Genomic DNA, 12,581 nt, shown 5'->3' with positions numbered 1-12,581 from the left:
GAGGGCCTTCATTGGTCCAGTGGGCTGATGGGTGATGGTGAGGGGGAGCATGGGATCCTGGCACAGGCAGCAAGCCATCAGGGTTCCTGTCAGCCCATCTGACAGGACAGAGGTGGCTTGGCAAATCTGCTGAGCTGTACAGACAGCAGGCCATGGATGCTGCCCCTTAACCTCTCAGGAGCCCAACAACTGAGCGGGAGACACATTGGTCTAGGAGGCTCTGGCCACGGGGCTGAAGTCCTCACCCAGGCACTTGGGCTCCAGCACAATTTACCCTGGGCTCAACCTGCTCCCTCCCCATGACCATTATTTCTTTCGTCTTTCCTGAGCAAGAGGCCTGCATGCAGCCAGTGGTACTGGACCCTGACCTTGGCCTCCAGCTGGGTCCTGAGCTCCTGGCAGTGCTCCCGCATCTGCTCCACCAAGATCTCCGTTTCTAGACTCACTGGACTGGAGTCGTCCATGTATACACCTGCAAACAAGAGGATACCCTACTTCTATCATGCTGAGGACAACCGGGGCCCTACCAGACTCTCTAGTCAGGTCTGCATGGAATCTGTCCTTGCTGCCTGATGACAGATGAGGCACCAGTCCATGTGCAGTGTCTGGAAAGTTATGCCCCCAGAATCAGCAGCTCGAGTCTTTACCACGACCGACAGAACCAGGAAGCTCCCCACAAGGTCCACCAGGGATCTAAGTCCCAAAGGTGGCTGTAAGCTGGACACTCACTGCACCTGGAATCTGGCTCCCAACAATGCCAAGTGCAGAGAAAACGGGTCAATGGTACAAGGTGGCTGTGCTCAGCACCCTAAGGGTGTTCTCCAAATGCACATGCAGAACCTGGCTGTGGAGTCTGTATTTTCTGGGCATCCTGCATTATTATCTCAATACCACACGTTGCCACTATACCCTGGTGGGGACACTGGCAGGCCAGAACTCAACTCGCAGAGCTGAGGGAGTCTGCACCCAATCCTGGGCTCCTGACAGGCCATGTGGGACGAGGGAGCCACTGCCACCTGCCCCTATGACCAAGCTGTGCTCCTAGCGGCAGGTCACACACAGTAGGATCTTCAGTGACTATGCACCAGCCCTGTCCTCTCTGGGATAACAGGACAACCTCACTTCCTGAGCTTAACAGGGACTGGTGGCAGGAGGGAGCAGCCTTAGGGCCCCCAAATATGGGCCCCACTACGTCACTTGGGTCCCATCCTGGTCCTTCTGGGCAGTTTCTTTTTATTAAGTAAGTGGCTTTAGAGCAATGTGGAAACCCCAACTGCTCTCAATTACCACGAGACCACAGGGTTCTCAGAGAGTCAGGGCTGCCACTACTGGTGGTGGAGGAGAGAGGTCAGGGTCTGGGTCTCCACAGTGACCACCCCATACAGCCAGCAGGAAAGCTGAGACACCCAGGCAACCTATCCTGCAAGGGGACCACAGCAAACCCCAAGGCCCCCAACCATGTCTCCAGAGGAGCCAAGGATACCACACCATGGCCCTCAGCATTGGTCCCGACTCCTCATCTGAGAGGGGAGACTGAGGTGTGGACTCTGCACACAGGCAGGGGACTCCCTCAGGGAACACAGGACACTGTCCCTGCCTCCCTACATGGCCTTTTTCATGCCCTTGATGGACACTGTCCCACCCTGGAAACCACTGCAGGCAGACGCATACCCCAAGGTCACTGTGACCTTCCTTCTATAAACCCTCCTCTCCTCTACCATCTTGGTCCCCCTGCTGGGCGAATGCCCAGCCTTGGGCCACCCCTGTGAGCCCATCCCCACCTCACCTTGTGGGGCTCCTACCTGCTGGGTGGTGTCCAGCGTCCCCAGCAGGGCATTGCCAACTCTGACTCTGGGGTAGTCGCGCCTGCAGGCTCTCCAACTCAGCCTGCAGCTCATCGTTCTGGTCCTGCAGGTCCTGGGGGCAGAGCAGACATCTCCTCCAGGGCTACAGCTACCAGCTGGCTTGGTGCAGCTCTGTCCCCAGGGAGCATCCCCGTGGGACAAGCAGGTGGTGACACTGGACTCCTATGTCACAGCTAAGCAGCATAGTCATTGTTGACTTTCTTTTGCCCTGCATTGTATGAATGCAGATGGAGTGGACAGAGGGAGATATGGAAAACATCCAGACCTGAACAACAGATGCTTTGCTTAGAACCAAGTAATCTAGGAAGGATGGGAACACATAGGGAAGCCACAGGGTGACCACTTCTGGACCTGGAGACTGTAAAGGATGACCTCAACCCAGAAGCAGTGAAGATTAGTCAAACACCTGCGCTTGGTCCCTGAAACCCTTCCCTGTGGAAGGGACCAGGGCTCTTTGGAGAAACTGGATTTCAGACAAGCGTAGGCTAGGCCTACAGTGACAGGAAGGCTGGTACCACCTGCCCAGAAAGAGCAGCAAGTGACAGGACTATCCCAGGATGCAGCAGCCGGCTCGGATGCACTCACTGCCAAATCCTGCACAATCTGGGCACCAAAATCACTAAGCACACAAATAAAATGTAAACCTGGGGGGGGGGGATGGGAATTCATGGGTCCACTTCAATGACAGACACAGGTAAGCCTTCTCTAGTGATGGCAAAAGACCAATGGCACTACAGATGGGGCACTGGCACTGGAAAAACCAGCACTTTCCAACCATCATTGTAAAGAATAAACCGGACAAGAATCATCAAGGATTTTGTTGATAAGCAGGAAACTTACATGGCCACAAAGTGTCCCCCTGCTGACTGCTCATCAGCACAAGGAGAAAAACCCAATCATTACATGTTGTGGAAACTGGCAACACCAGGTGATCAACAACACAAATGAGGGCTGGTGGACACTACCTGCCCTCCCAGTGACCAGCGGAGGAGGCCCAGCCTCTGCTGAATCAAAGGCAATCACCCATGACTACAGCTCACAGCAGTCTATTACAGGTATCTCAAAACAACCAAAGTGAGGACAAAGAAGTGGTAAATGTTTGAGGGAGTGTAAATGTTAATTACCTTGATTTGGTCTTCCCACACTGTAAACATGTACACTGTCCCCTTAAGAATGTTCAATTATATGTCAATTACACAATTTTAAAGCTGAGAATGGTAACACATGCCTGTAATCCCAGTACTCTGGAAGGCTAAGGCAGGAGCTCAGCATGGGCAACTTAGCAAGACCCTGTCTCAAAATAAAAAAATAAAAAGGGCTGGGGATATAGCTCACTTTGAGGCCCTAGATTCAATCCCCAGCTGGAAAAACAAACAGGAAAACACACACACACACACACACACACACACACACACACACACACTCTCACACAAATCCACAAAATGATAAAGTTTCTATGAAAAAACAGGGAGATGGAGGAGGGTCTGTAGTCTTCAAAATAATGTCCTAAAAGACAAAGGCAGGCTGTGGGAACGTTTCAGAGGGACAGGACAACTAAATGCTACCAGGTTCTGGGCGCCTCCTGTCTTGGAGAGAAGATGCCCCAGGAGGACATCAGGTGAAAGTGTTCCTCTGGGCTCTGTCCTCCATGTGGCTCCGCCCTCCACGTTTAGCAGGATGCTGGGGGCTCCTCTCCAGAAAACACTCCCCACTTGGTAGCTTTTGCAAATTTCTATGGTGTAAATTCTCTCACCATAGCCAATTTAAAGCTACCAAAATTTTTAAAAGCAGCTGACAAAATTTCTGAACATTTAACAATCTACTTGGCTGTGCAGATTGCCCCCTCCTCAGCACTGCAGGAGTTCAGAGGCCTCCTCCAGGAAGTGCACCCTCCAGGGCTCAGGGCAGAAATGCCTGTGTACATGCATGCACGCACACACCCATCACCCAGTGTGCAAGCAATATGGTAAGTGGGGAGCCTGAGCACAGGTGTGCAGGTGCTCACTGTACTATTTTTATGTTTGTAGCTTTAAGCTTGAGATTACTTTTAAACAAAAGATTTTTTAAATGGTCTAAATGTTAGTTGGAAACAACCAAGAATATTCCCAAAATACGTTTTGTGTTTTTTTTGGTACCGGGGATCAAACTCGGGCCCTTGAGCTTGCGCAGCAGGTGGCGAAACCACTGAGCTAAATCCCTAGCCCATTCCCAAAAATATGGAAAGGGGAAGTTTCTAAAATAAGTAAGTTTGCACAAAAATGTAAAATATGTCTGTTATGTCCAAAAAATAAAATTTCAAGAATCAAGAATAGCAGAGTTGGGGCTGGAGATTTAGCTCAGTGGTTCCGCCACCTGCCTCTCAAGAGGAAGGACCTGAGTTCGATCCCCAGTACCAAAAAAAAAAAAAAAAGAATAGCAGAGTCAAGTTGAAGGAGTTGACATTTGTTTGAGAAACCCACACAGTTCTAGGTTCTGAGTCTTCTCAGCAAGTTCAAGGGAAGGAGAAAACAGCCTATGACCAGACCCCTGCTGCTGCCCAGCTTGCTGCCAACATGCTAGCTGAGTCTACAGGGAGGGTGACACACGAGCCACCTGGGATCTCACAAGGGAGAACCAGTGCAGAGGGAGAGGATGAGGCACCCAGGGCCAGGGTCAGCTTTGAGGATGGATGGTTCATCCACAATATCTGCTCAAATTTTTTTTTTTTATGTTTTTATTTTTTATTTTTTTATTTATTTTTTGGTACCGGGGATTGAACTCGGGACCTTGCGCTTGCAAGGCAGGCACTGGAACCACTGAGCTAAATCCCCGGCCCTCTGCTCAATTTTTAAATCATACAAAATTACTTTATGACTATTAATGCCCTTAACAGTGACCATAATATCTCCCCAGAAATAATTAGATTTTCAGCAGGAGGTGATTTGGGGTAAAACCTGGTGGACAACTTACAGTAGAAACCATTCAATGCAACTACACCAGCTGTCCACCCCATCTCCACACAGACTGTGAACACCACAGAGCCTAACCATGCTGCTGGACAAGTACAGACCAGGGTGCTCGCCTTGGAAATGTCAATCATAATTATTACTATAGCAAATTTGCAGGAAAAAATAAATAAGTGAACAGGAACTTTTATTGACCTCCTTAGATTTTTCTTATTTTTATCAGTGGGGGTTCCTATAAAGAGGTTTTGTTTTGTTTTGTTTTGTTTTGCTTTTTATCTTGTTTTTGGTGCTGGAGATTGTACCCTGGGCCTCATAAATGTTAAGTATGGACTCTGCCACTGAGCTACACCTTCAGCCCACTGTCTGGGCTTTTAAATGGCTCTAATCTGAGGATGTGTATTACTTCTCCTTGGTCATTTGGCAATGTTGCCTATGCAGGATTTCACATCTAAAAACATTCCACATTTCTACCAGCACTATGCAGTATTCTACTAAGTCACTGGCAAGACAATCTTCACCAGTCCCCCGGAGCATGTGGCTCTTTCCAGTTTCTACCATTCTAGCTTCTGTGGATACAACCTTCTTAACACCGAGGATGACAGAGGGGCAGGTGAACCAAGGCGGGGATTGATTAATTGATTGATTTATGGTACGGGGGATGGAACTCAGGACCTTACACTTGGCCAGGCAGGTACAGTGCTATTAAGCTACATCTCCAGCCCCAGAGATTTTTTTTTTTTTTTTTTTTTTTTGGTACCGGGGATCGAACTTGGGACCTTGAGCTTGCAAGGCAGGCAGTGGAACCACCGAGCTAAATCCCCAGCCCTGGAGCTTTATTTTTTGAGATGAAGTCTTGCTATGCTGCCCAGATTGGCCTCCAATTCCTGGGCTCGAGTGATATTCCTGCCTCAGTTTCCTGTGTAGCTGGGACTATAGGTGCACACCACCAAGCCCAGCTTCAAGGGTGAAGGTTTTTGATGGTGCTTATCTTTAACCACACAATCACTCTGCAAAAAAAGGTTTCTTCCCTGGTACCAAAAAAAAAAAGGTTTCTTATGAGTTTTATATAAATTAACTGGTAAATTAAATCCTAACCAGGAGTGACTAATAAGAACTGTAGGATAAATTACTTTATAAATAAAAGAATATTTCTGTATTGTTAATAACCAGCCCAACTCAACCCTGGTTTGCTTGTTTAGTTTTCTTCCTGTACTGAAATGTTTTTAAGAGGACTTATCCTGGATACAGAGCCGGAGATCCTCACGCTGTTTGAGTCAGCAACCCTTGGGCTGGGGACAGCCTCAGTCAGCAGGTCTGGCTAGAACAAATCCTTCTGCTAACCTCACTGAACCACCCTGCAGGAACACAGAGTCTGCCCACCCAGGAGGGAGAGGGACGAGGCCCCACAATGCCACACTGGTGTGAGCCAGGCAACCCCAACAGCCTACTGTGTTGCCTGTCGCTGGGGTGGGCTGGGGGCCCAGGGATGCTCGGGCCACCTACCCGGCACTTGAGCTCGTATTCCTTCAAGACAGCTGCAGACTGTTCCTCCTGGGCCTGGAGCTCCATGCCCTGTGTCTCCAGCTGGAAGTCAAAAGACAGACACACTAGTGTGCAGAGGCCTCGGGTCTGCTGAACACCAGAAGAACATGGAAAGGGAGGCCAGCCAATGGCGGGAAGGGTGGGTGCAGTGGCCTCCCCAGCCCTGGCTGAGAACATGGCTTCCTCCCAGTGGCTGGCAGCAGCAGGCACAAACCGCTCACGTCCTCCCCTGGCCTCCAGGTGTCCCCTTCTCCACAGGATGGGCAGGTGGGGCCTCCCCACCATCACCTTGAGAAGGGTCTCTGTGGCTCAATTGACACACTGGCCTTGGCCTGTGAGGGGTGTGGCTAGCAGATAGCAGCCATGGTCATGAGAGCTGTAACACAGAGCCAAAGCCACCAAGCTGATTTTCTCTCTAGTCCAAGGATTTCAGTAGAGAAACCCTAAATTCAGTCATCCATGTGTCTTTCTTCGTGACTCTGATGCTCCCCTCACCCAGGGCTCTGAGTAGGGGCCTTGCCTTTTCCCTCAGCATGAACTCCAGGTCGCCCTGCAGTTTCAGGACCAACTTCTCTGAATCCGAAAGCTTTCCCACCACTTCCAGGATCTCCTGCTGTAACCGGCTATTTTCCTATAAGACAGGTGGTGTTGACGAGGCTCAGGAAGGCAAGGAAGAGATGGGCAGGTGTCTGCATCACTCGGCTCTGTGGGAGGCAGGTGCCTGGGTGTTGTGGCCTCTTCCCTGGAAGGCAGGTAGGCAGGTGGCCCACAGCCCCCAAGCGACAGACCTAGACTCAAAAAGGTCACAGATGAACATGTAAGAAACGGTTGCTGATGCAGCACTTCTGAGCTGTTCTCAAAAGATGGGTTTGAAATTGCACCCACAGGCAGGAGGGTGGCATCTTCAGACACTGGAGAATGAACTGAGAAGAGACAGTGCCTGGTGGTGCATGCCTGTAATCTCAGCACACTAGGAGGCCTAGATAGGAGAACCATTAAGTTCCAGCCCAGCCTGGGCAACTTAGTAAGACCCTGTCTCAAAATAAAAAATTTTAAAAGGCTGGAGATGTAGCTCAGTGTGAAGAGATCCTGGGTTCAATTCCCAGTATGGTAAAAAAAGAGAAAAAAACCAAACCTCATGGAGAGTGTGATTGGTGGCTTTGGTCACCTCCTGCAGATGCTGAAGTCAGTGTGGGCCAAATTAGGTGGGATGGGAGGAGCAGGAACCGGGCACAGGTGAGCATCTCTGGCCTTGGCTGTCCTTGCACCCCGGATGGCTCATGCAGCCAAGTGTGGCGGGTGCAGGGAACAGGACCCATGCCCAGCCCAGGGCACAGGTCAGAGCCAGAGGGAGAAGGAAGGGTGCCGTGTTTCTGTCTGTCCAGTGTGCCACCTACCTTCGAAGCCAGCCCCAATCTGTGGCGCAGGCTGGCCTCCTCGGCCCGCAGGTGGCCCAGGTCCTGCTCCAGCATGGCACTCTGCCTACAAGCCTGCTCCCAGATCAGCTCCCGCTCCGCCTCCACCTCTGCCCTCAGGAGGTTCAGCCTTCCTCGGTAGTCCTGCTCCAGGCACCTGCAACGCAGTGTGGCTCGCTGGGCTCCAGGTACTGCCCACTCCAGGGCCTCTTTCTAGGGTTATGGCCCTCCACAACCACCTTGGTCCCCGTGGTCTTGCTCTTGCCCAGCTCAGGAACCCCCTTATAGTGGGGTGGGGGTGACCTGGGGCCAGGGGTGCCTTGCATCACAGGGCCAAGGCAGCAGCTGTCCTCTGCACAAGTTTGAGGAAGTGGGAAGAGCAGATTGGGAGGGTCCCACTGATGCTTTCTGCCCTGCTCCACCAGCAGGCCAACCCTTCCAGGGTGCCCACCACCTCACTATAGGCTGTGGTACTGCACAGAGCACCCCCATCTCCCATGGGTGATGGCAGGCAGGGCTCTCCCTGATCCCACTGGCCACACAGCCGCTGCCAGGACCACTCAGCTGAGCCATGAAGAGCAAAATGCTGCCTGCTGATGTAGATATGCCTTCTGGATCTGCTCTGGCCTGGGAACAGGAGGCTCCTAGGCCTACTCTGATCGTGACCTGAGAGCTGCCCTGGGTGGCTATTCTGGCACAGGTACAGGGATACCACGGTGAGGAGCCCATGCACATAGCCCAGAACTCACACTATCTTCTGCTCCGTGAGCTGCTCCAGGGTGGTGTGGCTGTCATCCATCTCCCTCACGAGCTCCAGGCTCCTCCTCTCAGCCCGCTCCAGATCCTGTCTGGCCTTGTCTCGTTCCTGCACCAGCTGTTCCACCTGCTCTCTGCAGGGCAGGCAAGGATCCAGGTCACACAGGGATCCCGTCAGCCTCTCCGAACCTCATGCCATGCCTGCACTAACTGGGGCCATGGACCTCACTGCCTTCACAGCCCCACCCAGGGCTCTGTCTGCTGTTGCTATGCCCACCTTACAGATGGGCAAACTAAGGCAGAGGACAAAGAAAGTGTCTGGCAGGCTTCTGACCCCAGCTCCTCTGAGCCCAGAGCCATGTCTGCAGCGGGCTTGGGACATATGGGCATTATCTTCGGGCCCTCCTAGCTCAGCCAGGCCAAGAACCCTCGGACACCCATACCTAATCCAGGCACAGACACAGGAAGGGCAAAGCCAGTCACCCTGATGCTGTGGGCACAGCCCCATGCCCAGCAGCCTGGTATCAGCAAGCCCAGGTGAGGCCCCCAGAGCAAAGAGCGACTGACATGTGACCCTGGTTCTGGCTGGCCAGCCTCCAGGCACCCACTTTGCCTATGGAGGGAGATCAGGCTTCGCTCCTCCCCTCTCTGGTTCTGTCTGCAGAGCTGCCTGAGGTCAGAGGCTCTCTGCTAGGCCCTGACCGGGCACTGTCTTTGGGATCAGTTGTGGTCTCTGCTGTCTTTTCTGCAGCTGCACATCTGGACTATGCTTTGCAGACAGATGCCTGACAGTCACCCAAGCTGAAGCCCGGCCCCACCTGAAAACAGGTGACCGGCCCAGCAGTCACTGCATGTTTGAGAAAGCATCCTTCCTCTTGCATGAACCACAAGCCTGCAGCTGCTCTTGGAAGGTTCCCAGCCACCTGGAAGATCACCAGCTCCCTGCTATGAGCTGCAGCATCAGCGGATGCCAGGCAAGTCCTAGTCCTTCTTGAGCCTTACTAGATGGTCACAGCGAGAACCTGACATTCAGATCTCTGAGCCTCACACCAGTGGACGAAGGGCCAGCAGCCCTTTAGTTCTGTGCCCTCAGAACCTGAACAGCAGGCAGGGACTGTCCTTGGGGCCACAGGCCCCCTGCCAGGCTTGTGGGTGACCTCCTTTGCTACCCACATCCTCTTCCTGCCCCCAGGAGCTCGGGATGAGGCACTCATCCCTGGCCTGGCCACTGTGGGAGGAATGGGATCTCAATACCAGCCTGTCCTGGGCTCTCGGACCTTGGCCTGGCTGGGGCCTTCATGGCTCTTACTGGTGGTAGCTGAGCTCCTGGCGGTAGCAGGCCAGGGCTGCCTGCTGGATGACACTGTCGACTGTCAGGAGCTCGTTGTCTAAGGCCCAGGTTAGCTCCAGGAGGTCGACCTTCTCATCCAGGCTGAAGTCCAGGCTCTAGAAGCAGCAAAGCACAAGGGTGAGGGCTCCCCAGACATGTCCTTGTCCCCTAGGGCGTGATAGCTCCCCAGACACATCCTTGTTCCATAGGGCACAAGGGTAAGGGGTCTCCAGACTCTTTGCTCCCTGACAGTCTGAGGCCCAGGCTCTGCAGCCATCACAGCCAGCACCAGGTCTGTGAGTCTCTGCCTCAGGAGGAATCTCCAAGACTCAAGCAGCTCTGTTAGCTGCCAACCCTGTGGCTCTGCTTCTGTCATGATGTAACCTCTCTTATTCCTCTAGTCACATGTTCCTTCATCCCCTTTGTGATATAGATAGCCCTATTCCTGTTGTGAGGGAGCTCTGTGTCCCTGCCTAATGGGTTCAAGAGACCCAGGGTGGACAGAGTCCCCTCCCTGAAAAAAGGCAGGGAGAGGCATCCCAACCAAATACCTCACAGATCCATGCACCAAACCCTGTCTCCCTGCTGCCCACTCAGGCCTTGGCATCCCCTTTTGCTTAAGCTCCTGGCTTTGCCATTTAGACTCAAGGCCAACCCACCATCTCTGAGAAGGAGAGGTGATGATTTTGTTGGTAGAAAGTCAGAGGGGGATCAATGGCTAGCTGTATCCTGGAGAGGAACAAACTCCAGCCCTTGGGGTTTTGAAAAATGAAGTTAAAAAAATGTATGTCGTGGGTATTTTGACACACAAAAAAGCCAGACAGAGCTGCAAACAACACACCCTCCAGCTCTGCAACCCGGGACTGTGTCCAGGGCCGAGGTGCTTGGCTCCTGCTTCCTGCCTCAGCTCTGTATCACCATGGCTACCTGTGCACCACTTTTACTGCCTGCTCTGGGGCAACCATTGGTGTGCTGTGAGAATGTCCCTTTGGGGGCCCCACAGAGAGGCTCATGGGAGAACAAAGACCAGGATCACAGTGAGCATCAGCCTGGCTCCATGTGAGTGCCCCCTACTGGAACTGGCGAGACTGGTGCTGGCTGATGGCTGATGACAGTGTCCTGTGGCGCCCACCTGGCTGCCCCCAAATTCCTGACCCACCAAAGCTGTGGTCTGAGAATGACAGCTGTGTCTCAGTGACAACACACTGCGGGGCACGATCCTGACACCCTGACACCGTGCCCTCGTGGGAAGGTCTGGAGAGCAGTATCACATGGGGACAGTTCCAGCGGCTGGCAAGGCTTGTCAGGAACGTCTGTGACACTTCTCTCCCTGGCATGTGGGACCGCTTTCCTCTGTGCAGCAATCGGGGGCAGTGTGCAGGGCCTTGAAACTTACCTTCAATGGACTTTTTCAGGCTGTTGCTTTTGTTGTATTTTATTTACTATTTAAAATTTCCCATGTTTTAATAGCAAAATTTGAAGAAAAAAGGTTTCCCCATGGACATTTCCTACATGAGATTCTCTGGACAGAGCCTGTGTCCTGGTGTGTCCCAGCACGGGGTGCTCTGTCCACCCTCCTCAGAAGGCACACATCCCCCATGTTCCCTCCCCCTGCTACCTGGGTGCCACTCAAACCTGCAGGATCTCCCGGCCACTGTGGATGCCCTCCTGGGCCCAGGTGGCGATGACCTGCTCTGGAAGGGAGAATCCGCTGCCATCGTCGATGCTGGAGAAGAGGCGCAGGCCACAGCTCATGGACACGAGGGAGGAGGTGGTGGTGGCCGTGTGACACCCGCTCTCCTCTGGGACCTGCCCCTGGGGAAGACAGGGTGCCCTAGCATGTGGCATCCTTGACCCAGCAGCTGCCCCCTCTTAGTCCCTACCATTACTGCTTTCTCATCAATGCCGGACACAGGAACAACACACAATACAGTTGTTATGGTCTGTGTCTAGATGCCCCTGCAAAAGCCTCATGTGCATAGGGCTTTTTCAGAGGTGGATGAATCTAGAGTGTGGGTGACCCTGGGATTAAGGGCGTGTGATTAGTAAATCAGTCCACTAATTTCTTTGGCACCACCCTAAGATAAAAGGTGGAGAAAGATGCTGTTACGGTTCTTTGTTGCTTTTGCTACTGTGTAGGAGCCATGAACTGTTTCTCCTCTGTGACACCCCTCTGGCATGTGGCACTCTGCCTTGGAGCCAGCCAATTATGGACTGAAACCTCTACAGACTGTGAGCTAAATAAGCCCTTTGCCCTTTAACTTTGGGTACTGGGTATTTTGTCTCAGCAATGAGCAAAAAGTAACTAAGACAACTGTCATTAGTGCCTCTTCCTGGAGAAGAAGAAAGAGGTTGGGCACCATCACAGTTTTATCTGGTCACATGGCTCTGCAGGGCACCCAGCTAGGATGTCCCTGGTCCCACGTTCCTGTCAGGGCCCCAGAGCCTGCTCCTGTGCCATCTACCAGAAGCCTCAGGCCTGTGTGGTTGACCTCAGCCTGGTCAGCAGGCATCATGTGAAGGACCATGCATGGATTGGTGTTTCTGCCCTGAGTTGGTGAGCGAGTGCCTGGCCTGCAGAGGAAGACTCGGGAAGCTGCATGCAAAGCCAGGAAAATCTAAGCTGAGAAAAGCAGAGGAGCCCAAGCAGAAGCTCCCTCTTCCCAGAATCCTGCTCAAGAGGAGCTGTGCATCACGGTCACCAAGAAGGTGACCCAACCTCTCAGCT

At 52.7% G+C, this 12,581-nt stretch overlaps 1 protein-coding gene across 1 annotated transcript in view; it reads right to left on the bottom strand.

The window, feature by feature from the left end:
- Positions 1 to 12,581, bottom strand: part of Ninl (ninein like) — a 97,110-nt gene that overhangs the window by 20,522 nt on the left and 64,007 nt on the right. The window contains exons 8-15 of the mRNA XM_087188598.1: positions 11,489 to 11,668; positions 9,833 to 9,969; positions 8,517 to 8,657; positions 7,750 to 7,924; positions 6,873 to 6,983; positions 6,314 to 6,394; positions 1,803 to 1,917; positions 369 to 472 (exon numbers count right to left, since the gene is read on the bottom strand). Of these exons, the coding sequence (XP_087044724.1) occupies positions 369 to 472; positions 1,803 to 1,917; positions 6,314 to 6,394; positions 6,873 to 6,983; positions 7,750 to 7,924; positions 8,517 to 8,657; positions 9,833 to 9,969; positions 11,489 to 11,668 (1,044 nt within the window). The remainder of the gene's footprint in view (positions 1 to 368; positions 473 to 1,802; positions 1,918 to 6,313; positions 6,395 to 6,872; positions 6,984 to 7,749; positions 7,925 to 8,516; positions 8,658 to 9,832; positions 9,970 to 11,488; positions 11,669 to 12,581) is intronic.

Source organism: Heterocephalus glaber, unplaced genomic scaffold (genome assembly GCF_053883595.1).
Source record: "Heterocephalus glaber isolate CG9 unplaced genomic scaffold, H.glaber_assembly_v1.0 deba00001532, whole genome shotgun sequence".
Classification (NCBI taxonomy): domain Eukaryota; kingdom Metazoa; phylum Chordata; class Mammalia; order Rodentia; family Bathyergidae; genus Heterocephalus; species Heterocephalus glaber.
Note: the sequence above shows the minus strand (reverse complement) of the source record. Positions and strands in the feature narration are given on the sequence as shown.